Below are 25015 nucleotides of genomic sequence, written 5' to 3' on the forward strand. Positions count from 1 at the left end.
CTTTCAGCTCTATGCTGAGAGGGAAAGCAAAGGAAGGGCTTACCCAGAATGTGAAGCTTTTTAGTGAGGGTTTGGGGTGTGCAGATTTGGTAACGTGGTGAAAACCCAGTGTCTATGGAAGTTCACGGCATCCACAGCACTCAGAGCCCCCCAGATATATCTGGCCCTTGTGTTCACTAATTCCAAGGAATTATCAGCGGTTCCAGGGGACCGTGGGGATCACCCTGAAACCACTACAATTACCCAGAATGTGCCCCTCCTAACACATAGGCATTGAACAAGTTCCTAACTCCCCTCCAACTCTCAACAGATCTCTGGTACTTTAAAAGCCTTATGGCACACGTGCCTAGCCCTCAGCCTTCTGCCTAACAGGGGAGTGCTTTGCCAGTGAAAAATAAGATTAGGGAAGAGGACAAAGAAAGGAAGAAGAGAAGGGGTTTCCATATCCATTAATGAATTCATTCAACAGATGGTTATGGAACACTTACCATTTTCCAAAGACCGTGCTATGGTGTGAGTTATAGAACAAGAAACAGCCTGGGTTTTAAGGAGTAGAAACTGTCCAGTGGAACTAACATTAAAAGGCAGTAATATAACATGACAATTGTACTGATGCACATAGACCCTGGGATGTTGTAGGGACATAGAGGATGGCACCAAACCTAGACTGAGGGCATCATCTATACAGATACATACTCTTATTTCTTTGAGTCCTGTGAGGTGAGTCACTCACAAAGAAAATGTACAGAAATAACTCAGAATAAATAAAAAGATGGATGGCATAGTAAGCTTGGCAGATCGATGTTGGAGAACATCAGTTTTGGTGGCAACAATCTGCAAGGTTGTCTAATTTTCTCCTGCACCTCTCAGCTGCCTGGATGCAAAAGCAGACAATGGATTATGGCTCTGATCTGAGTTTACTGGGCAGATGCTACAGAAGGTCTTGTTTGAAAAGGGAATTGGGTGTTATTGAGAGAACAGTTCAGATGACCAACCAGGGATCTGAAATTGGGTTGAGATAGGAAGAGAGACTGATAGACTATGAGGAAGCAAAAGAACCAAGTGACTGGAGGTCTGTAGGCTGTCAATGTACAAATGTGGTAGGAGTAAGCACATGAGAGGGCTGGAGGGTAGGACCCTCATTCATTTATTCCTCAAATGTTTATTGAGTGCCTTCAGTGTCCAGGTAGTTTTCTAGTTCTGGGAGTACATCATGCACAATTCTATTGGGAGGAGAAAGCAATAAACAAAATCATAATAATAAGTAAATTATGTAATACGTTAAAAGGTAATAAGTACTATGGTTGGATGGGGGCAGGGGAAGAGAATAGAGCAGGATGAGGATTCAGAATTCCGCGGATAGGGTGTAATTTTAAATAGGGTTGTCATCATAGCCCTGGTTGAGAAGGTAACATATGAACATGCAGTCAGGAGAGAAAGAGGATGAGCTATGCAGATCCATGTATTGAAATATTCCAGGCAGAGAGAACAGCCACTTCAAAGCCTCGCAGTGTGTGAGTGCCTGGTGTTTTCAAGGAATAGCAAGGAGGCGTGTGGCTGGAGTGGGATGGGCCTGGAGAAGATGTAAGAAATGAGGTCGAGAAACAACAGGGATCAAATGTGTAGGCTTTGTAAACTCTGGTAAAGACTGACTTTCCCTCTGGGAAATAGAGAGTCATTGTGGGGTTTTGAGCAGAGAAGTGACATGATCTTATTTCTCTTTAATGGATTACTCTAGCAGCTATGTTGAAAATAGACTTGAGGGAAGTGCCAGGGTAGAAGCAGGGAGACCAGTTAGGAGGCTATTGCAATAATCCAAATAAGAAATGCAAAGTAAGACTTTGATCAGGTGGTGGCAGCAGAGGTGGTGAGAAGGAGTTAGATTCTGGATGTATTTTGAGGATAGAGCCAACAAGATTTATGACAGATTGGATGTGGGTGATGAGCAAGAGTCAGGATGACTCCCAGGTTTTTGGTCCAGGCAAATTGAAAGGTGGAGTTGCCATTATCTGAAATGGGGAAGAATGTGAGCGATTGAGGGGGAGGCTTGGAGTTAAATTTTAAACAGATTGTAGTCAAATTGGTGTTGGGATATTGGTATTTAAAATTCCTGAAGGGGAACCATTCTGAATGACCCTAAGACCCAGAGTGTAACCTGGGGATGGGTGTCTGAAGAGGAATAAAGTGAAATCATTATGATTGAATAATTTAGAACTCTGGAGGCTGAAAGGCTAATGAAATCTCCTAGGATGTTCTACTAGGATGGTGGCCCAGGCACGAGAGTAAGGAATAGGGTCAGGCCTTATGATAGACACTTTAAATACAAATGGTTAGAGGTCCCACTAATATTAGCTTGAGGTGTGCAGAATTTTAATTGGGTGCAGATTAGTGTATACATTAGAAATAAGCAAGATATTAAAAGATCAAATTTGCTGAAACACATCAGATAACATTATGATAAAGCTGTTTGGAGTTTTATTTGAGATAGATTTATAATCCCATTGTAGCATGGATCCAAAATAGTAAGTTAATAAAGAAATTGGATAAATTTTCACAATTTAAATCTTAATTGCTTTATTAGAAAGCATTTTGGAAAGACATTCATATTTGGTTTTGGATAGGTTAAAGCTCAGTGATATGATTTACATCAATTTTTGTAGCATTTTAGAAAGCATGGTCTTGTGACATCTTAGGAAAGTTTTCTGTTAGTCACAGCATGCCAACAAGTACCTTGTGCTCCATTCTCTGGCCATGTTTTCAGACTCAGTAACTCCAAATAAAATGAACTGCCAAGTTCGGAAAGTAACATTTGATAAAGTTTTGCAACATCATACCGTTGAGCTGGTGGATGCCACTTAAGTATCTGAATTCATTAGACACTATTGAAATGATAATGCAGAATTATACAGGTTTTGCAGATGTAGTTCGATATTTACCTATACGTGTTGAAACCTCACTTGAGGATAGAAAAATCAAGAAAGTTCTTGTCTTACATTTCCACTCAATAAATGAAGAGGAAGAGATAATGAGATAGCTATATAATCCTTTAAAAAAAAAAAAAAAAAAAAAAAAAAAAAAACTTCACCTTTTTTCTGACTGACAGTAACCCAATTCAGGCATTTTACTCTTCATAAATGGAAGACAAGTAATCTAGATAGTACTGGCTATCTGTAATTAAGTATACAATATTGAAATCTATTTGCTTTGTGGAAATTATGTGTTTGTGACTGATTAAAATATTCAACTATGTAGGTTTCATCTTTTAGCTCAATAGAAAAATATAAATGACATTGGTGGCTGAATTCCTACCAACGTGGCAAAGACATTCCCCAGACATACATAATTCACCTGCTGAATTGGAGATGATTCACCTTTCAGTGACTTCACAGGTGTTAACTTGGCCAAACAAAAAAGGGAAATCATCTTGTATTCATCTTTTGTTCCCTGAGGCAAGTTTTCAGTAAGATTGCTCAGGAAAAATGTCACAACATGCATATATAAGTCCATAGTATATCTATTTGAATAATGAATTAGCATCACTGTCTGAGAGGTGAAAACTATTCAATGTATATTTTGTGGAAAATGACTAAATTGAGTTCCTTTTAGCTAAATCAGAAAGAGAAGGAATCCTCAATCAGGATTTCATGCAGTACTGTATCACTCAAAGGAAAACTGATTGTATAGTGATACTCAAATAAAATGGGTCCAAAGAAAAATTATGAGAGAAACTTACCGATCAGTGATCTAGACCAAACAGACATGTGGCTGTGAAATCCAGGCAGTTGCTTGGTGACGAGGTCACCGTCAGATAGTCATGGCTTATGTGCAGGAACATGAGAATGGCCATGGGGAGGAATAGCCGGGTTATGGGTCTTGCAGGAGTCCACCCACTGCTTGTGCCATTGCTCAAACTTCTGACTGCACCAAGCGGCTGATGCCAGGTCAGCAGTACTCTCTGCTCTGAATCAGTGTCAGCACTGGTCTCTCTAATGGAGTACTTTTCTTTAAAAAATGCTTTGTGAAGCTGCTGGTTAGCACTGTTCTTACTTCCGTAGTTAATATTCACCACATATTCCCCTTCTTTTGTGGAGAGATAAAGAAATTAAGGAAAATCACTCTCCATAAGTCCACAATCTGAAGACATGGAGGCTGAGGAGGCAGACCTGAATGAATAAGTAGATCATATAATAGGGCTAGATCTTAAATTTGGATATAGGAGACTTAAGGTAAACCATAGAAGATTGTTCTTTATACATGTAGCTCTTTTGCTAAATGATAAAGGTGGTATGTTAAGATTAATGATTCTGAATGTAATGTACAGAACATACCAGAACAGGGAAAAATTGGTGTTTACTGAGAGCTGAAGATTACATCAAAAATCTAAAAAGTAGTATTTTTTCATCATCTTAAAGTTTGCAAAAGTTTTGGCACATACATCATCTCATCTTTGCAATAACCTGTGGGGTAGATACAAAAGATGATGTTATTTTCATTTTACAGATGAGGAAATAGGAGCCTGTTTCCTGGTCAGACAGGCTTAGTCAGCTGTGAGTGGCAGAGCTGGTATACCCACCTGTTACCCTCGACTCCAGTTCCATTGCTCCTAACATGATTGTATCCTGGATAAATATGGTATCAAGAATGGAGAGGCCGGGCGCGGTGGCTCACACCTGTAATCCCAACACTTTGGGAGGCTGAGGTGGGCGGATCACCTGAGGTCAGGAGTTCAAGACCAGCCTGGCCAACATGGTGAAACCCCGTCTCTACTAAAAATGCAAAAATTAGATGGGTGTGGTGGCGCATGCCTGTAAACCCAGCTACTGGGGAGATCAAGGCATGAGAATCGCTTAAACCTAGGAGATGGAGGTTGCAGTGAGCCAAGATTGCCCCACTGCATTCCATCCTGTGCAACAGAACAAGACTGTCTCAAAAAAAAAAAAAAAAAAGAAAAAGAAGAGTGAACTTTGGGAGGCTGAGGCAGGCAGATCACTTGAGGTCAGGCGTTTGAGACTAGCTTGTCCATCATGGCAAAACCCTCTCTCTACTAAAAATACAAAAATTAGCCTGGTGTGGTGGTGGGCACCTGTAATCCCAGCTGCTCAGGGGGCTGAAGCAGAAGAATTGCTTGAACCTAGGAGGCAGAGGTTGCAGTGAGCCAAGATCACACCATTACACTCCAACCTGGGCAACAGAGCAAGACTCTATCTCAAAAAAAAAAAAAAAGATGGAGAGCGAGAGAAAGCTCAGAGACTTTGAAATAAGAAGTGAAAGAGGCCTGGCACAGTGGCTCACACCTGTAATCCCAGCACCTTGATAGACCGAGGCGGGCAGATCACTTGAGGTCAGGAGTACAAGACCAGCCTGACCAACATGGTGAAACCTGTCTCTACTAAAAATACAAAAATTAGCTGGGCGTGGTGGCGGGCGCCTGTAATCCCATTTACTCGGGAGGCTGAGGCAGGAGAATCACTTGAACCAGGGAGGGGGAGGTTGCGGTGAGCCGAGATTGTGCCACTGCACTCCAGCCTGGGCAACAGAGTGAGACTCTGTCTCAAAAAAATTTTTTAAAAAAAGAAGAAGTGAAAGAAACCTGGCAATTGATTGGGTATTTCTGATAAAGAAACAGAAGGAAAAGGTGATTCCTAGGTTTCTAAAACCTGGAAGAGGAGGACAGTGAGATTATAATATAAACAGCTGACATTGGCAGCATGCCTATTATGTGCCAGGCCATGTGCCAAGCATTTTGCCATATTGCCTCATGAAATCGTCACAACTCTTTGAAGGTAGATCATATAATTATTATTCTCATTTTAGAAAGGGTATGCATGAAAGTTGCTCTCACTTTTAGAAAAATAAGAAAATCTTCCCTCCAAAACAAGGTTCAGCTCATCTGGACTCACTGGCCTATGGTGACAGTACCTGGGGCCTGGGACAGTGGTTTGGTGTTCTTGTGTGTATGGATGTATCACAATGTCAGACACAAAGTAACTAAGCTGTGCTCATGGCAGTTATGATGTTTGCAAAATCCAGCACTGCCAAACTGTTTAGTGCCTCCTAGGTGCTTTGCCTGTGGCTAGAACAAGCTTCACTAAGTGGATAGTTTTGCCTTGGCCCTAGCTTTTAAGGTGGCCTGCCAGGTCACCAAGAGACATAGGTAAGAATGCTTTCCTCCTTAGTTATGATTTAAAAATAAAAGTATAGCAAAGTATAATTATCAAATGACTTTTAGTAGAAATGTTGCATTTATATACACTATTTAGATTACAATTCTTAAATACAATGGCTTTCCTTCTTGTTACTTGTAATTAATTAGTATCGGTCACTGTCCAGTGTGAGACTGGCGTTGCCCTTAGGTTAACCAGTTCACATCCTGAACCTCTGTTGGTGCCCGGGGTATTTGTCTGAACCCCTGATTATTCACATCTCCCTCTCACTTTCAAATTTGTCTCTAATCTCATCTAAAACTGTTAATACTTGAGAAAAGGCCCTTCCCCAATTTCTTGCTTCTAATCCCTTTATCTTCTTTCTTTCTTGGTCAAGTAGAGGAAAACGGTTTACATATCAAATAAAGCAAATAGTATATGAAAAAAAAAAAAAAACATTGTTTCCAAATAGTTTACCTTACAGCTCATTTCTAAGGGCTCCAAACTGTGGGTATCTACCTGCTGGTTATTAATTCACTAAGCTGCACATGGCAGTCCCCTAGCAACCATAAACTTCATGGATAAAATCCCAACTCTTCTCCAGTACTACCTGTTTGTAGGTAGTCAGCCTTCTTTTAAAAGACTTGGAGTTATACAAGCAATAAGTGCCAGAGTTTAGTTCTTTTTGAAAATAAATTTAAAGAAATCATAAGTTTTCACAGGGCTATAAAGTGGTTTCTTCCCAGTGGTCCTTCACTCCGAGGCTGCACTGGAGATTATGCTGGTGAGGAAGCTTTGATCTCATAGGTCTTTGGCCTCAAGGCAAAAGGTCATGGCTGTAAGTGTCTTTCTTCCTGATGCCCTCTAGGATTGTGAAGATGTCCAGTCCCAATCTGAACATTGTGACCTTATTGGGCAGTTGTCTGACTTACAGTAGCGCTTACCTCTTTGGGATTCAAGATGTTTTAGTGGGGAGCTCAATGGAAACTCTCATTCAGGTAGGTGAAGTATTAAAATTTGGTTTTGACTAAAATTTTAAAGTTGTGATGATTTTTTTAAACCAGCTGCTCCCATGGGTGGTGGTTACCTTTATCCTTGGTGTGGGCACTTTTCGAGGCAATCCCAGAACACTTGGTGAGGTTCACTCTGTACCCCATGCCCTCTGTGGGACCCAGACCCTGCAAATCAGAGTGTGTGGAGAACTGACAAAGGTTCCTCTTGTGACTCTTCTGTCCCCTTCCACCTGTAGATAAGACTGTCCATGCTGTGCATTGGGACCTCCCTTGTGTTTGGCCCCATTCTGGGAAAGAGCTGGCGACTCTACAAGGTGTTTACCCAAAGGGTGCCGGACAAGAGAGTGGTAAGTAGACAGCAAGTACACAATACTTGATTGTAGATGGCAGATTCAGCATTAGTTAACAGCTAGAGAAACTCATGCAGATTACTGAGCCTAGCCCCTTTCAGGACATCCGAAGTTCTTGTTTCTCATTCCAAACCCTGGAATCATGCGGCCTCATAAGGCCTCAGGCCTGGAAGGCTGTGGATCACTGCTGTTGAAGAGAGGGCTTCAAACGTGGGCTCTGGTTCCTATGTACCCCAGGCCCTGTGGGGACATGTGAGCTGGCCAATACCTGGCACCAGTGTGAGGCCGAACAAGATGCCCAGAGACTGTTGTTTGGCACAGGTGTGAGCTGGAAGTGAAGGGAGGAAGAGTGATTACAGAGAAACTATAGCAAGTAAGTAGTTATTTCCTTCCCTGGAGCTCAGTTCTTTTCTATATAGAAGGCAGAGAAGGATGTGTCCAGAGAAGTGAGCAAAGAAGAGCAGGAAGAATCAACCCTAAGTTATGTAGCAGCCAGATCACCGACATGTCCCTGAGATCAGTCATCAACTTAACCACATTTCCCCATTTTCTCAGGTTGTCTGATGAGACTGCTCAAACCTCAATTCCTGACCAGTACCCTCATTGGGTATAGGCCCTGCCCAGACCCAATATATCATTCAGTTGGTGTTTACTTCTCTGGAATGATGGGAATTTTTTTTTAGCAAATGTTATTGAATCATGGTGCATACTTACCAAAAGCTCAGCTGTGAGCAACCATACCTGTGAAGAAGATTGCCTGAAAGGACAAAAACTGCATTCATCCCTCAAGAACACTAATTTCTTTTTTAAACATAGCTTTATTGAAGTATAACTGACATGCAGTGAACTGCACATATTTAAAGCATATGATTTGATAAATCGTGACATGGATATACAACCAAGAAACATGGTGCATAATGAACATATCCCTCATCTTCAAAAACTTCCTTGCAACCCTTTGTTATCTCCCTCTCCTGTCCAATCCTTATATCCCTTGTTCCTATCCTCAGGAAATCATTGATGTGCTTTCTGTCACTGTAGATGAGTTTGCATTTTCCAGAGTTTTCTATAAATGTAACCATACAGTATGGACTCTTTTTTCTCTGGCTTATTTTACTCACATAATTGTTTTTATGAATATTATAGTTATTTATGTTGTGTGCATCAATAGTTCTTTCTTTGTTATTGCTGAGTAATATTACAATGCATAGATACACATTTGCTTATCTGTAGATGGATGTTTGGGTTATTGCCAGTTGTGGCGATTAAAAATAAAGCTGCTATGAACATTCATGTACAAACTCTTTGTTTAGACATAGGCTTTTATTTCTCTTGGGTGAAAACCTAATTTTTTTTTTTAGAAAAAAATATTTTAAGAGTAGGATGGTTAGATCATATGGTAAGTGTATATTTAACTTTTTAAGAAACTGTCAGACTGTTTTTCAAAGTGGTTGTACCATTCTGCATTTCCACCAGCAATGTATGAGAGTCCATTTCCTCCACCTTCTTGGCAGTATTTGATTTGATCAGTCTTTTTCACTTTAGGCATTCTAATAGGTATGTGTGGTAATATCTCATTATGGTTTCAAATTTGCATTTCTCTAATGCAATATTAAGTATTTCTTTACATGCTTACTTGCCATCCATACACCTTCTTTGGCAGACTGTTCAAATCTTTCACCCTTTTTTTTTTTTTTTTTTTTTGAGACAGAGTTTCACTCTTTCACCCAGGCTGGAGTGCAGTGGTGTGATCTTGGCTCACTGTAACCTCCGCCTTACGGTTTCAAGTGATTCTCCTGCCTCAGCCTCCGAAGTAGCTGGGATTACAGGCACCTGCCACCGTGCCTGGCTGATTTTTGTATTTTTAGTAGAGACAGCGTTTCATCATGTTGGCCAGGCTGATCTCGAACTCCTGACCTCGTGATCTGCCTGCCTTGGCCTCCCAAAGTGCTGGGATTACAGGCATGAGCTACTGCGCCCAACGTCACCCATTTTTAAATTGGATTTTTTGTTGTCTTATTATTGAGTTTTGTGAGTTCTTTTTATATTCTGGATATAAACCCTTTATCAGATGTATGATTTGCAAAGATTTTCTTCCAGTTTATTCTTTTGTTCCTTTTACTTTCATTTACTTCAGAGTGTCTTTCAAAGACATTTCTAATTCTGATGAAGTCGAATTTACCAATATGTTCTTTGTTTTTAGGTTTTTGTTTGTTTGTTTGTTTTTTGTATTTTTAGTAGAGACTTCACCATGTTGGCCAGGCTGGTCTCAAACTCCTGGCCTCAAGTGATTCACCAGCCTCAGCCTCCCAAAGTTCCAGGATTACAGGCATGACCCACCACACCCGGCTCCAATGTGTTCTTTTATGGATCATGTTTTTGGTATTATATTTAAGAAATTTTTGCCTAACTTAAGGCCCCAAAAGGTTTTCTCATGTGTTTACTTCTAGAAATTTTAGAGTATTAGCTTTTACATTTAAGCCTATGATCCATTTTGAGTTAATTGTGGTATATGGTATGATGTATTGATTGAATTTTATTTTTTTACATACAGACATTTGATTGTTCCAACACCATTTGTTGAAAACATTGTCCTTTCTTCACTGAATTACCTTTGTGCCTTTGTTGAAAATCAGTTGTCCATAGGTGTGTAGATCTATTTCTGGACCCTCCATTCTGTCTCACTGATGTGTCTGTCTCAACAGCAATACCATATTACCTTGATTACTGTAGCTTTATACTAAATCTTGAAATCAGGGAGTATTGGTTCTTTGACTTTCTTCTTCTCTTTCAATGTTGTTTTGGCTAATCTGGGTCCTCTGAATGCTCATGTGAATTTTTGAATCAGTTTACTGATTTCTACAAAAATTCTTTTGAGATTATGTTGAATCTAATATAGATGAAATTGTGGAGAATTGGCTTCTTACTAATGTGTGTCTTTTTTCCCATGAACCCATTTATTTAGCTCTTTAATTTTTCCCATCTTTTATTGTACTTTTCAATATTGTTCTTTCACATCTTTCATCAAAGTTATTTCTAGGTATTTTATATTTTATGCTGTTTTGTATGTTATTATTTTTCAAATTTCACTTTCCAGTTGTTTGTTGCTAATATATAGAAATATAATTACTTTTTTTGTTTTTTTGAGATGGAGTCTGGCTCTGTTATCTAAGCTGGAGTGCAGTGGTGCGATCTTGGCTCACTGCAACCTCCGCCTCCCAGGTTCAAGCGATTTTCCTGCCTCAGCCTCCCAAGTAGCTGGGATTACAGGTGCCTGCTACCACACCCGGCTAATTTTTATATTTTTAGTAGAGACGAGATTTCACCATGTTGGCCAGGTTGGTCTCAAACTCCCAACCTCAGATGATCTGCCTTCCTCGGCCTCCTGAAGTGCTGGGATTACAGGCATTAGCCACCGTGCCTGGCCACATAAATATAATTAATGTTTATATGCTTAGCTTGTATACTGCAACCTTTCTAAAGTAAGTACGTGTTAGTTCTAGCAGCTTTCTTTTTTAGACAGAGTCTCGCTCTGTTGCCCAGGCTGGAGTGCAGTGGCGAAATCTCAGCTCACTGCAAGCTCCGCCTCCCAGGTTCACGCCATTCTCCTACCTCAGTCTCCCGAGTAGCTGGAACTACAGGCACCCGCCACCGCGCCCAGCTAATTTTTTGTATTTTTAGTAGAGACAAAGTTTCACCATTCACGGGATGGTTTCGATCTCTGACCTTGTGATCCACCCACCTCGGCCTCCCAAAGTGCTGGGATTACAGGCGTGAGCCACCGCGCCCGGCCTCTAGCAGCTTTTTATAGAGTCTGTCAGATTTTCTACGTAGATGACCATATCATCAGTTAATAAAGATAATTGATTTTCAATCTCTTGTTTGATTGCACTGGCTAGAAACAATAGTACAATCTGAATGGAAGTGGTGAGAGCAGATACCTTTATTATTCTTGATCCTATGGGGAAAACAGTCTTTCAAAACTAAGAATGATGTTAGCAGTAGTTTTATTGTAGATGCCATTTATCCAGCTGGGGAGGTACTATTCTACTCTTATTTTGCTGAGAGTTTTAATCAAGAATTGATGTTGGGTTTTGTCAAAAACTTTTTCTGGGTCTATTGAGATGATCATATGGTTTTTCTTTTTTTAGTTCATTCACGTGGTGGATTATGTTAAATGGTTTTTTTTTTTAAACCCTTATACAATACTTTATTTTTTAGAGTGGTTTTAAGTTAACATAAAAATTGAGCAGAAGGTACAGAGGTTTTACATATACACTCTTTCCCCACACATGCATAGCCTCTTCCATTATCAATATTCCCCACCAGAGTGTATATTTATTACAATTGATGAACCTACATTAATACATCATTATCACCCAGAGTCTGTACTTTACATTAAGTTTCACTTTTGGTGTTGTACATTTTATGGGTCTGGACAAATGTATAATGACATATATCTACCGTTACAGTATCATACAGAGTAGTTTTACTGCTCTAAAAATCCTCTACGCTCCTGCTCTTTATCTCTTTATCTGCCCATATGTTAAGTGATTTAGGGTGTCAAACCAACCTCCATCCCTGGGATAAACTCCACTTGGTCATGATACATTATCCTCTTCATAATTGTTGGACTCATTTTTATAAAAACTTAGTTTAGAATTTGTACATTCATGTTTTTAATACATATTGCTCTGTAGTTGTCTTGTAATGTATTTTTCTCGTTTTGGTATCAGAGTAATGTTGGCTTTATAAAATGAGTTGGGAACTATTCCCTTCTTTTCAATTTCAAGAAGAATTTCTATAAAATTGCATAATTGGCACTCATGTATAAGTACCTTACAATAGTATGCTTCCTTTTATCCCTATTCCTATCTTTGGTGTTACGTTATAAGCCCCATACAATTATTTTGTTTAATAAATCAATTATCTTTTAAAATATTTCATTTTTTATTTTTAAGACCCAGGACAACATGCTGAATTTTGTTATTTTCTTTAATGATATTTAAGTAATGAAAACGAATCTTGTATTTTTTTGTTTAGTTACCTTTTCCAGTGTTGTTAATTTCCTGTATAGATCCACATTTTTGTCTCATATTATTTTCCTTTGCCTGAAGGATATCTAACATTCCAGTGTGGGTGTGCTACTACTGAATTCTTTCAGCTTTTGATTATCTGAAAAAGTCTTTATTTTGCCTTTGTTTCTGAAAGATATATTACTAAGTATAGAATTCTAGACTGAAATTTTCTTTTCTTCTTCCAGTACTTTCAAGATGTTCCTGCACTGTCTTCTCACTTGGCCTTCTATTTGATGAGAAGTCTCATGTTTATGTCTACACAAAATGTGTCTTTCGTCACTGCTTGCTTTGAGTAGTTTCCCTTTATCACTGGTTTTGAACAGTTTGATTAGGCAATTGGTTTGTTTTTAATTTTACAAACACTTTGAATCATATAACTGGTTGTGCTTCTTTCTTTTCATTGGTTGTCAAAAGCTCAGATCCACATTTCTTCTGCTCCTATTAGTAAATGCTATTATATATACACTCTTCATCTGAGCCTTCATCATAATTCCCTTTATTTTCTCTCTTCCCTGATGTTTAATGTTTTAATCCTATCACAGTGTATATTTTTCTCCATTTATTTATTTATTTATTTATTTTTTATTTATTTATTTTTTTTTTGAGACGGAGTCTCGCTCTGTCGCCCAGGCTGGAGTGCGGTGGCCGGATCTCAGCTCACTGCAAGCTCCGCCTCCCGGGTTCACGCCATTCTCCTGCCTCAGCCTCCCGAGTAGCTGGGACTACAGGCGCCCGCCACCTCGCCCGGCTAGTTTTTTGTATTTTTTAGTAGAGACGGGGTTTCACCGTGTTAGCCAGGATGGTCTCGATCTCCTGACCTCGTGATCCACCCGTCTCGGCCTCCCAAAGTGCTGGGATTACAGGCTTGAGCCACCGCGCCCGGCTCTCCATTTATTTTTGTAGTCACAAACTAACACATTCTCTTCATCCTAAGTCAAATACGGATGGTCCCTGACATACAACGGTTCAACTTAACAGTTTTTCTGTTTTACAATGGTGTGAAAGCAATCCACATTCAGTAGAAACCATACTTAAAATACCCATACAACCACTCTGTTTTTCACTTTCAGCACAGTAGTCAATACATTTCATGAGATATTCAACACTTCATTATAAATTAAGCTTTGTTTTAGACGATTTTGCCCAGGTGTAGGCTAATATAAGTGTTCTGAGCACATTAAAGGTAGGCTCGGTTAAGCTGCAACGTTTGGTAGGCTAAGCATATGAAATGCATTTTTGACTTATTATATTTTCAACTTATGATGAAAATAGTTTTATTTTTGATGGTTTTATCAGGACATAACCCCATCATAAGTCAAGATATTAAGTCAATCTGTAGTTCATGTGCATATAATGAAAATGCTAATGATTCCTTCTGCATCTCTGAATCTCACCCTCGCAGTTAATAGTTATTAACAGTGTGGTATGACATCCATGTCTATGTGCTCATATAAACATATAGAAATAATAGTTTATTTCTTTTATAAAACACTTTGAGTCCTTTGTGGGAAAAGGTAGGATATGAAGAAGTTAAACAAATGGAAATATGTAATGCTAATAATGATATCAGCATAGAAGTCATTGTAAATGTTTGGTGTCTGTTTCATTTTTGATAGCTACATTTGAAGCTCCTTGGGAGGGCTGACCTTGGAGCATATAGCTGAGAGCACTTGGGATACTCTAGCCCGTGTGTCATATAGCCAGTCAACAAGGAGGAGTTTTGACCTTGACTCTTTTGCAGATTATCAAAGACCTGCAGTTGCTGGGGTTGGTGGCAGCCCTGTTGATGGCTGATGTGATCCTGCTCGTGACATGGGTGCTGACTGATCCTATCCAGTGCCTCCAGATTCTCAGTGTCAGTATGACGGTGAGGGGCCAAATCCCTAGGGAATCTCATCCCCAAACTGGACTGACCTCTGTGGATACACAGGAGTCATCCTTGCAACAAGAAGATAAAGGACTCCAAGAGGAGGGAGAGTCAGGAGCTGTGGCTTCCATGAAATCCTTGCCTTTGTCTGCTACCACTCCCACTGCTCCTCCTGCCCTAGTGTCTCTTTGTGGGCATACAGTGAGATATCAGCATGCTGGAATCTGCCTGGCAGTTACCACCACTTCCACGTCATCAATAATTAAAACTTTCAGCTATCAGCAGTTACCTTCCCCTAATTGTAGAGGTGGAGGTGGTAGTTTAAGGTGGCCTTTGGAATCAGTCAACCCTGGTTCAAATCCCAGCCCTGCCAAGCTCACTAGCTGTGTGACCTAAAGTCACCTCTCTGAGTCTGTTTCCTAATAGGTAAAATTGAGATAATACTACTACCTATTGCATAGGGTTGTGGCAATTTAACCTCTCTAAGTCTGTTTCCTAATAGGTAAAATTGAGATACTACTACTACCTATTGCATAGGGTTGTGGCAAAAATTAAATGAAACAACGTAGGTAAAAGACTTAACCATGTCCAGTACATAGTATTCAATTAATAAGAAGTATGGCCAGGCATGGTGGCTCATGCCTGTAATCCCAGCACTTTGGGAGGCTGAGGCAGGCAGATCACTGGAGGTAAGGAGTTCGAGACCAGCCTGGCCAACATGGTGAAACCATGTCTCTACCAAAAATACAAAAATTAGCCAGGCATGGTGGCACATGCCTGTAATCCCAGCTACTTGGGAAGCTGAGGCAGGAGACTCTCTTGAACCCAGGAAGCAGAGGTTGCAGTGAGCTGAGATTGCACCACTACACTCCAGCTTGGGCGACAGAGTGAGACTCTGCCACCAAAAAAAAAAAAAAAAAAAAAAAAAAAAAAAGTATTATGTATCTCCAGCCTCACAAGGGGCTTAGGAATACAGTAGAATCATGGAATTGTGACACTGCAAGATTAATGTTTAAGGATTCAATGATTTGCAGAAAGCAGGTGCATAATGAAATAGTTTATAATTTTGTTGAGGCACTAATCTGATTGGGGTAGCAAAGCACATAACTGAGGGGTAAGCCCTGTTGTCACCAAGCACACAGCTGTTAGCCCAACTTTATCATCTCTTCTCCTAACATGTAGTCACTCTCATTTAGGTTCTAGTGGAGTCACTTAAATGCTACAGTTTTTACATACTGAGGGGGAAATCATGTGCTGTAGAAAAATTAACACTCCAGGATGTTCACAAAGATCTGCTGTGTGTTCCTGGTAATTGTGGGCACCTCCAGTTCTGACTCTGTGTCCCTTCTAGGTGACAGGGAGAGACGTGTCCTGCACTTTGACCAGCACCCACTTCTGTGCTTCCCAGTATTCTGATGTTTGGATTGCTCTTGTTTGGGGATGCAAGGTTGGTAACCACATCTGATATGGTCTCTGTCACCAACAAAATGGATATGAAGAGGGAATTACAGGAATTAACAAGGTGATGTCTGCAAATAATCTTGAACTCAGAGGAGACCTCTGTTGATGCATAAACCTCAAAGCCATGACCGTTTTTACTTTTCTATTTTTATTTGTTTGGGGGAGACTCTCCCAACTCTTTAGACTCCCTCATTCAGTCTTCCCCCAAATCATCTGGAATTCCCGCACTGTTTCTCCTATTTATTGGTCTGGTTTCTTAATTGATTTGACAATACCAGTTTTCCCTTCAGCTTCCTTGCAAGGGGAATTGTGAGGAGACATTTGACCCAGCTTTATTTGTTCTCTAAGTGCCTTTATTATGCCTTCAAGATTTGGGCCAAGGTGTCCTGCTGCCTTTCACCCGCCTGACTTTCTCGCTCTGCTTGGAAGTAAGGCTGGCTCTGAGACAGATGGCAGCATTCATGGGGCCCTTTGAGGGGTTCCAGCCGTCTCACAATGTCTCCCATACTGCCCCAAATCTCTCACCATTAGACTCATTTGTCTCTGTTAGATGGGCAAAAGTAGGATATTATTTCCAGAAGGTAGAGGATACCTGCATGGAGCACTGAGGACGATCCTTAGAACAGAACAGCTGGTTTTCAGCTTAGAGAGACAGAGAACTGGTACTGAGGGGTACAGGGCAGTGCTGATTCCACAAACAAGCAAGCTCTGCCTGACAGCAGACTACCTGTTGACTATCAGGGCAGAGAGGTCTGGTTGACTGATTACTGGCAGAGGAAAAGGAGGAGTTTTTGTAGAAATAAGTGTCCTTTAAGGGTAAACTCTGGCCGGGCACAGTGGCTTACACCTGTAATCCCTGCACTTTGGGAGGCTGAGGTGGGTGGATCACTTGAGGTCAGGAGTTCGAGACCAGCCTGGCCAACATGGTGAAACTCTGTCTCTACTAAAAATACAGAAATTAGCTGGGTGTGGTGGTGTGCACCTATAATCCCAGGTACTCAGGAGGAGAATCCAGTAGGCTGAGGCAGGAGAATCGCTTGAACCTGGGAGGCGGAGGTTGCAGTGAGCTGGTATTGCGCCACTGCACTCCAGCCTGGGCAACAGAGCGAGACTCCATCTCAATTAAAAAAAAAAAAAAGAAGTAAACTTTACCCACTCCACCACTAAGAAAGTATTAGAAGTTGTTGCTTCTGAGGAACAGGTTTAGGGGTGGGCCAAAGTGGGGCAGGGAAACATTCCTTTTTAACTATGTACAAATATTACTTTGACAGAAATATTTTTTAAAAGAAGACTCTGGGAAGTGAACAGCTCTTGATCTCCAGAATCTTGCTAATGGTTAAAAAAGGAGCTTCAGTTGTGACAGATCAGGATTTGAATTCTGACTCCGCCCCTGCCTAGCTGACCCTGAGCCTCATTTAACCTCTCTGAGCCTCAGTTGCCTCATTTTAAAATGGGGATGATGATAATATCCCCTCAGAACTGTTCTGTTTCTAAAGAGTTAATGCATGTTAAGAGTTTTCAGCCACTCCTGGTCCATAGCAAGAGCTCAATAAATGTTAGATATTGTTATTACTGTTCTTCCACTGCCCCCTAGACACTTCTGGAAAATACATTGCCTCTGTTGGTTCCTTGAGTCCCTGTAGAAGAGTGTGTCCTCCCCAGCCCAGAAAGCCAGCACTTCCCCCATAGCTACTTACTTTGTGACTCAACTTGATTTATTTTCTCCATTGCCTTTTTTGTACTCCCATTTCCATTTTATTTTACTGTAGTATCTTTCCATAGGAAAAAGAAGGAAAAGGAAGGAGCATCAGGAAACTTACTGAGCCAGACCCCATAGACTCCTTGGTCAGTGAGAAGCTCCTCAGGAGGACCTCAATCTCCACATTAAGTTCTAGGACCCCCCACCTGAGTCTGTCAACTGCCTCTTACCCCACACTTCTCTAGCACACTAGCAGTTAAGGCCAGTGATATGCAAGGTTCAGATATGACTCACTCAAACACCAGCCAAGAATGTATAGACACTTGATTCACACCCATTTCCCCCTTAACAAGAATTTTAATGGAATTAAAATCTTTTAGTGGAATCATATCTGAACATTTCAAAATCGCAGAATTAATTTCATTTCCCTTTGATTAAATTAGCAATGATCCAACTCTGCTGAATACCACCTGATGGCGTTAGTTACCCAAAAGTCGGGCTTCTCTGGTCTGACTTATGTGTCCTCTAGTCATTGAAGATCTCAGGGTGGCCACATTTGGCCCTCAGGCCCCATTTGGGACACGGGCATTAGTGGAACCTGGAAGGTATCTCTTCCATGCTGACTCCTTCCCTCCTGGCACAGCCAGTTCTCCAAAATATATTCTTTAGGGCCACCCATGAAGGTGGAGTTGACCATGTCGTATGATTTCAGGGTCACCAGCAGGTGCCCTGCTGATACCTGCCCTTACTTTCATTATTAGTTCTCCCTCTGAATCCCACAGTCCCACCCCCACCTCGTCTTCCATGGCATCTTCACATTCTGATGTTCACATGAACATTTTTAGGCCGGCGCAGTGGCTCACGCCTGTAATCCCAGCACTTTGGGAGGCTAAGGCAGGTGGATCACCTGAGGTCAGGAGTTCGAGACCAGCCTGACCAACATGGTGAAACCCCATCTCTGCTAAAAATACAGAATTAGCCCAGCATGGTGGCACATGCCTGTAATCCCAGCTCCTGGGAGGCTGAGACAAGAGAATCACTTGAACCTGGGAGACGGAGGTTGCAGTGAGCTGAGATCATGCCATTGCACTTCAGCCTGGGCAATAAGAGCGAAACTTCATCTCAAAAAAAAAAAAAAAGATTTTTGTGCTTACTTTAAATCTACCTACCAGACCAAGTGCCTTAAAAGCCAGGACCATGACTTCTTTGTGTCACTATTTTCTGCCCTACACCTACTATGGCACTGTGCACATACTCAGAAAGGTGAACCTAATTGAATCTACATGTTATGTATTATTGACTAAAGCTTTGATTTCTGTATGAATGCAGCTTCTATGGAGGGGGCAGCACTTTAAGATGCTATGAGTTATATTCTCCTTAGTACAAATGACAACTCAGAGCAGGTTTATATTCATAGGAAAGAGAAAAGAATAGGGCCCTGGGTTCCTTGTAGGGGAGCAAGAAATGTCACAAAAAGGGTGAGAACTATAGATGGAGCTTTTGCTGCCTATGCCTGCCCCACAGTCTTGCCTGGGTCCCAGCCTGCCTTTGTTCTCCCCTTTTTTTTACCCTTCATCTCCCATAAACACTCACTGGCCCAGACCTGCTGCTAGCCTGTGGAGATCCTTTGTGTAAATTTTTAAGAGGCCCATCCCTTCTCATCAGATGCAGTCTTGCAGGTGTGAGGCTTGACAAGCAGATGGTGCCTTTGGGCAAATTAGAGAAAAGAGCCCCTTCCTCTGGGCAATGCCCCAGCTGTGGCACGTGACTTGACAAGCAGATCACAGGTCACTTTCAGCTTCCCTGTGTACCCTGAGCTTTGAGCAGGGCAACACTGGACAATGGCTGTGGAAGCACTCACTACCAGAGGTTCTGTGGGCCCACTGTCCTACTAGTGCCCAACAGCTCTTTCTGTAGGGATACTAACCCACCCATATGATCCTGTCCTGTGCCTTGTCTCAGAAGAGTCCTATGTAATGGCTGACTTGCTGACTTCTGATAAACTAATTCTCAGCGAAGCAGAGGAACAATAACATTTATTAAGTACCTAGTAGTTATAAGGGGCTGCCCTGAGGGTTTTCCTATGTGATATCTTAATAAATCCTAATAGCTGTCCTTAAGGTAGGTATTATTATCCTAATTTTACAGATGAGGAAATTGGTTGCAAACCTACTGCTCATTGACCTCTTGTTTCACTTCTCTGAGCCTCCATCACCTCTTCACCCCCCAGGGCCTGCTCCTGCTGTATGGTGCCTACCTGGCTGGCCTGACTGGCCATGTCAGCTCCCCTCCTGTGAATCAGTCCTTAACCATCATGGTGGGGGTCAACCTCCTTGTACTGGCTGCTGGACTGCTTTTTGTAGTCACTAGATACTTGCACTCCTGGCCCAACCTGGTCTTTGGACTCACATCTGGAGGGATCTTTGTTTGTACAACTACAATCAACTGCTTCATCTTCATTCCCCAGGTATGGATTTTGCAGGGCTGGTCCTCTTGGTCATTCCAGAGTTTTTCACTGATAAAGTGCTCTTTTTTTCCTACTGATACCTTTCCATGCCACTTATTGGAGAGTCAGAAAGCAGACAGGGGATCCTAGTGAGCTGGTTGCCTTTGTCCTTCCTCACTGTCCTGGTCAGCAAGGGGGACAGGCCAGAGTGGTCCAAGCAGTGGTGGCAGCCCCTGTTTGCACTCTTCACACCTGTGGTGCCTGTCCCCTTGCGGGGGCTGCCACACATCCTGCTTTTCCACCCACCCTCCGGCCTGCTGCACTCATTCCCCATCCTCCCCTCATTCCCATCATGTTATTAATATTTCTTTCACTAGCCTGGGAGCAAGGAACCTTTATATTTTTCCATTTGGGGATTGCAGACTCACAGGGAAAAATCCATTTGGATAGAACTTTATGATTTAAAATGCTTTTCCTTTCTTTTTATTGGAGGAAAATATAGAACATTTCTCTGCTTTTTACAATAAGGAGAGGTAGAAACTAAATAAAAATATGTTTCACATTATGGGAATTTTAAAAAATCAAATAAGGGAGGAAGACAGAAGCAGAAATAGCCAGATAGCAAAGAAGAAAGGGAGTCAGAGGGAACAGAGAAGGAATCTTAAGCTCAGAAAAGAAAGGGGTGTGTAATTGTTCATGCTACACCCTGGGGACCACCGAGCCACATATATCTAGGTTAATGCACTTGGCACTAGACACCTTGTTTCCCTCCTAGTTCTCCTTTCCTTCCTTCTGAGTCCTCCCTCGTCCCACTCCTCCCTCAAGACCCTGTCCTGATTCCCACTGCAGCTTCCAGTTGACTGTAAACTAATTCCTCATGAGGGAGCTAACTGATCATTTAAGTGTTGGCTGATGACAGGTTACAGTGTATTTGAGAAAGGGACGAGTGCACTTTGGGGCATGATGGTGTGACACAGGCATGGCCCTGTTACTATTCTTCTCTGTCACAGATCCTCATTACAGTACTCAACAGAATACATAAATATGGAAAAATCTGCAGCAGCAGCACTAGAAACGATGGATGGATATTGCCTCTGTGCCAGAAACTGGAGGAATTTTTGCCAAATCTTAATGCTGTAAAAACTGGAATGAAGGAAGCCATTTAGAGCTGAGGCTTGTTTGTCTGGGATGAGGCAGAAATGGGCTCTGAGAAGCAAGGAGTGTTTCTCCCTGGGAGACAGGGGGAAGGGAGTAGGCAGGGACCTTTTGGAAAGCCCACCCCTTAGGCCCTGCGGCCAACATTGTTGACTGGCAGCAATCAACGATGCAGAGAACTGGTGCTGAGGGATAGAGGGCAGTCCTGATTCCATAAACAAGCAAGCCCTGCCTGACAGCAGGCTACCTGTTGACTATCAGGGCAGAGAGGTCTGGTTGACTGATTACTGGCAGAAGAAAAGGAGTTTTTTTGTTGATATAAGTACCCTTTAAGGGTAAACTCTGACCGGGCACAATAGCTAACACTTGTAATCCTTGAACTTGGTGAGGCTGAGGTAGGCAGATCACTTGAGGTTAGGAGTTCGAGACCAGCCTGGCCAACATGGTGAAACTCTATCTCTACTAAAAATATAAAAATTAGCTGGGCATGGTGGTACGTGCCTATCATCCCAGCTACTCGGGAGGCTGAGGCAGGAGAATCGCTTGAACCTGGGAGGCAGAGGTTGCAGTGAGCCAAGATTGTGCCACTGCACTCCAGCCTGGGCAACAGAGCTGCTAACCCCTTTCTTCCTTGCTTGCCTACACTATAGAGACTGTAACAGCTAAACTCTTCTTTTGCCATCTTCCCATATAGATAGGAGTGCCTGTATGACACCATTTTGAACATGAGAGGTTTTCTCAGAAGCTTCCTTTTTTTTTTTTTTTTTTTTTTTTTTTTTGAGACGGAGTCTCGCTCTGCTGCCCAGGCTGGAGTGCAGTGGCCAGATCTCAGCTCGCTGCAAGCTCCGCCTCCCAGGTTTACGCCATTCTCCTGCCTCAGCCTCCTGAGTAGCTGGGACTACAGGCACCCGCCACCTCGCCCGGCTAGTTTTTTGTATTTTTTAGTAGAGACGGGGTTTCACCGTGTTAGCCAGGATGGTCTCGATCTCCTGACCTCGTGATCCGCCCGTCTCGGCCTCCCAAAGTGCTGGGATTACAGGCTTAAGCCACCGTGCCCGGCCTCAGAAGCTTCTGAGAAAGCTTTTGCTTTCCTGAAAAAGGTGATAAGCATGGTTAATATCACCCCTTTTACCTTCTTCCTGCCTTGAATGTATGTGATTCCTAGAGCTATGGCAGCCCTCTTGTGACCATGAGGAAAAGACTAAGAGAATATAGTTATAATACTAGGAAAATACAGCTCTTTCCATGTAAGACCATAAATTCTGGAGGAAATGATCTATGAAGGGAATCTGCAGTTCATAAGAAGAGGACTACAAATGTCTAAAGATTTAGAGAAGCTGCCTTCCTCTGAAGTAGAAGTGTTTAGAAAATACTGGACTTGTCAATAAAATTCAAAGGATATTGTCTCTTTTTGACTAAAGCAAACCATCATGAAAAAACCCTAATCTTAATAAAATATTGAATAAGAATTAAAAATATGGTATTAAATTTAAAATCCCAATAGAAGCATTAACTGGGCAATTAGACACTACAAAATATTGAATTAGTGAATTACTTTAAGGAAACAGAAAATAAGGAAACAAATGAGAGACTAGATAAGAAAATATGGAAAATGTCCAGGCACGGTGGCTCATGCCTGTGATCCCAGCACTTTGGGAGGCCAAGGCAAGCGGATCACCTGAGGTCAGGAGTTCGAAACCAGCCTGACCAACATGGTGAAACCCCATCTTTACTAAAAATACAAAAATTAGCTGGGTGTCATGGCATCCACCTGTAATCCCAGCTACTAGGGAGACTGAGGCAGGAGAATCGCCTGAACCCAGGAGGCAGAGGTTACAGTGAACCAAGATCATGCCATTGCACTCCAGCCTGGGCAACAAGAGTGAAAATCTGTGTCAAAAAACAAACAAACAAAACACGAAAAAGAAAAAAAGAAAATATGGAAAACATCTAGGAGTACAATTGAGAGCTGATAGGAGTCTCTGAAAGAGAAGAAAATAATTTGGGGCAGAAGTCATTATCAAGGAGCTATCAGAGGAAAGCGTTTCTGAACAAAAAAGGCCTTGCTCAGAAAACGGAATGAATTGGCAATCTCCATGATGACGCCCTGCTTACGGCTCCTCTCTCCACCCTCACTTCTCACCACTGCCCCACTTACATCCTAAGCCTCAGCCACATCACTTCCGCTTTGCCTGGTGTTTGAGTCCTCAGCAGCTAGGACAGTTGTGACATCTGGGTACTCTAATCTACACACAAAAATGCAGGATGAAGTACTGCTTGAAATCTGCCTCCCAGGTTTTCACTAAGCAACAAGCACTTGATTTGTTGAATTGGGAAGGGAAATGGAATGATTATGAGGTACAGGAATTGGGTGGATGGACAGCGCTGGGCTTGCTTTCCTTCTCTCTCTGTCTTTCCCTCCTAGCTTTCTTAAGCTTCCTTTCTCTTATTCTGTCTTTCCTCTTCCATTTTCTCCCTTGTGTTTTTTTTTCTCCTCTGGAACTAACTGACCATGATGTGAAACTAAAAACTGTATTTTGTAGTCTGTTGTATTTTAGGTTTAGAAGGTAAGTAGTTCTTTTTCAAAATATAAAAGTAACTGAGGTTTGTTAGGTTTCTGTGTGTTCCCCTCTGGCTCAGAGGTCTTTGATAGAACGATTCTCCCTGTGATACTTGTACTGTGTATTCCTAGAAGAGAATTTGGGAAAGTAATTTGAGTAATTTGAGTAAATTTGGGAAAGTGTGTGAGGGGAGCTATCTGGGTAGGGGTTGGGGGTTGCAGCAAGACTGGGTTCCTTCTTGCCAGTGAGTTTTCATATGGGACTGTGATGGGAGGGATTTGTGAAAACAAAGGCACAGATACCCCCAGGGCAGTGAGGCAGCGCCAGAGAGCAAGTGAAATGGATGACATTACTTAGGAGACAAGGGGCCCAAGAAGCCTTCTTTACACAGGCACTCAGGAAATGCCTGAGTGTTTATGCCAAGCACTGAGGTCATCACTAGAAGTCAGCCAGCCACTGCTGTTCTGACCCGAATATGACCCATCCCTCAGCCCTCTGCTCCCTCAGAGAGGCAGGCAGGTCCTGAGGTAGGAGATTGTTTTCTCTCTCCTCTAACCCCCAAAGCATTTCATCTGCTCCTCCCTGAAGATGCGCAGGCCTTTCTAATCTGCCTTGTAATTATCTGTATATGTCCCAGCACCCCTACTAGACCAGTGAGCATTTTAAAGAAAGCTTCTTTCATTTGTTCATGCATCCGTCCATCCATCCATTTATTAACTGCTGGGAACATGCACTTAAACACAGGGCCCGCCTCTAGGTCTAGTGAGGAGCAAACATGAAAGGAATTATAATACATGTGTTAAGAGCCTTGAGAAAGGCCTTTCCCAGCCCATCTGGGAACTCGGTGACACCTTCTCAGAAAATGAGGCTGGGCATGGTAGCTCATGCCTATAATCCCAGCACTTTTCAAGGCTGAGGTGGGTGGATCGCTTGAGCCCAAGAGTTCGAGACCAACCTGGTCAACACAGTGAAACCTGGTCTCTACAAAAAATGCAAAAATTGGCCGGACATGGTGGCTCACGCCTGTAATCCCAGCACTTTGGGAGGCCAAGGTGGGCAGATCACCTGAGGTCAGGAGTTCAAGACCAGCCTGGTCAACATGGTAAAACCCTGTCTCTACTAAAAATACAAAAAATTAGCTGGGCATGGTGGCGGGTGCCTGTAATCCCAGCTACTTGGGAGGCTGAGGCAGGAGAATCGCTTGAACTGGGAGACAGAGGTTGCAGTGAGCCGAGATCGTGC

The 25015-nt window shown here is 42.1% G+C and overlaps 3 protein-coding genes across 8 annotated transcripts in view; 2 read left to right on the top strand and 1 right to left on the bottom strand.

The window, feature by feature from the left end:
• Positions 1 to 25015, bottom strand: part of NDUFB4 (NADH:ubiquinone oxidoreductase subunit B4) — an 812324-nt gene that overhangs the window by 392728 nt on the left and 394581 nt on the right. The gene's annotated exons all lie outside the window — the stretch shown is intronic.
• LOC126949250 (cytochrome c oxidase copper chaperone) overlaps positions 1 to 25015 on the top strand; it is an 846236-nt gene that overhangs the window by 316300 nt on the left and 504921 nt on the right. The gene's annotated exons all lie outside the window — the stretch shown is intronic.
• The window catches only part of GPR156 (G protein-coupled receptor 156), an 87954-nt gene that overhangs the window by 51888 nt on the left and 11051 nt on the right, over positions 1 to 25015 (top strand). Inside the window, exons 3-7 of the mRNA XM_050781885.1 lie at positions 7012 to 7141; positions 7393 to 7503; positions 14326 to 14451; positions 15803 to 15898; positions 19842 to 20078. Coding sequence (XP_050637842.1) covers positions 7012 to 7141; positions 7393 to 7503; positions 14326 to 14451; positions 15803 to 15898; positions 19842 to 20078 — 700 coding nt within the window. The remainder of the gene's footprint in view (positions 1 to 7011; positions 7142 to 7392; positions 7504 to 14325; positions 14452 to 15802; positions 15899 to 19841; positions 20079 to 25015) is intronic.

Source organism: Macaca thibetana, chromosome 2 (assembly GCF_024542745.1).
Source record: "Macaca thibetana thibetana isolate TM-01 chromosome 2, ASM2454274v1, whole genome shotgun sequence".
NCBI classification, from domain to species: Eukaryota; Metazoa; Chordata; class Mammalia; order Primates; family Cercopithecidae; genus Macaca; species Macaca thibetana.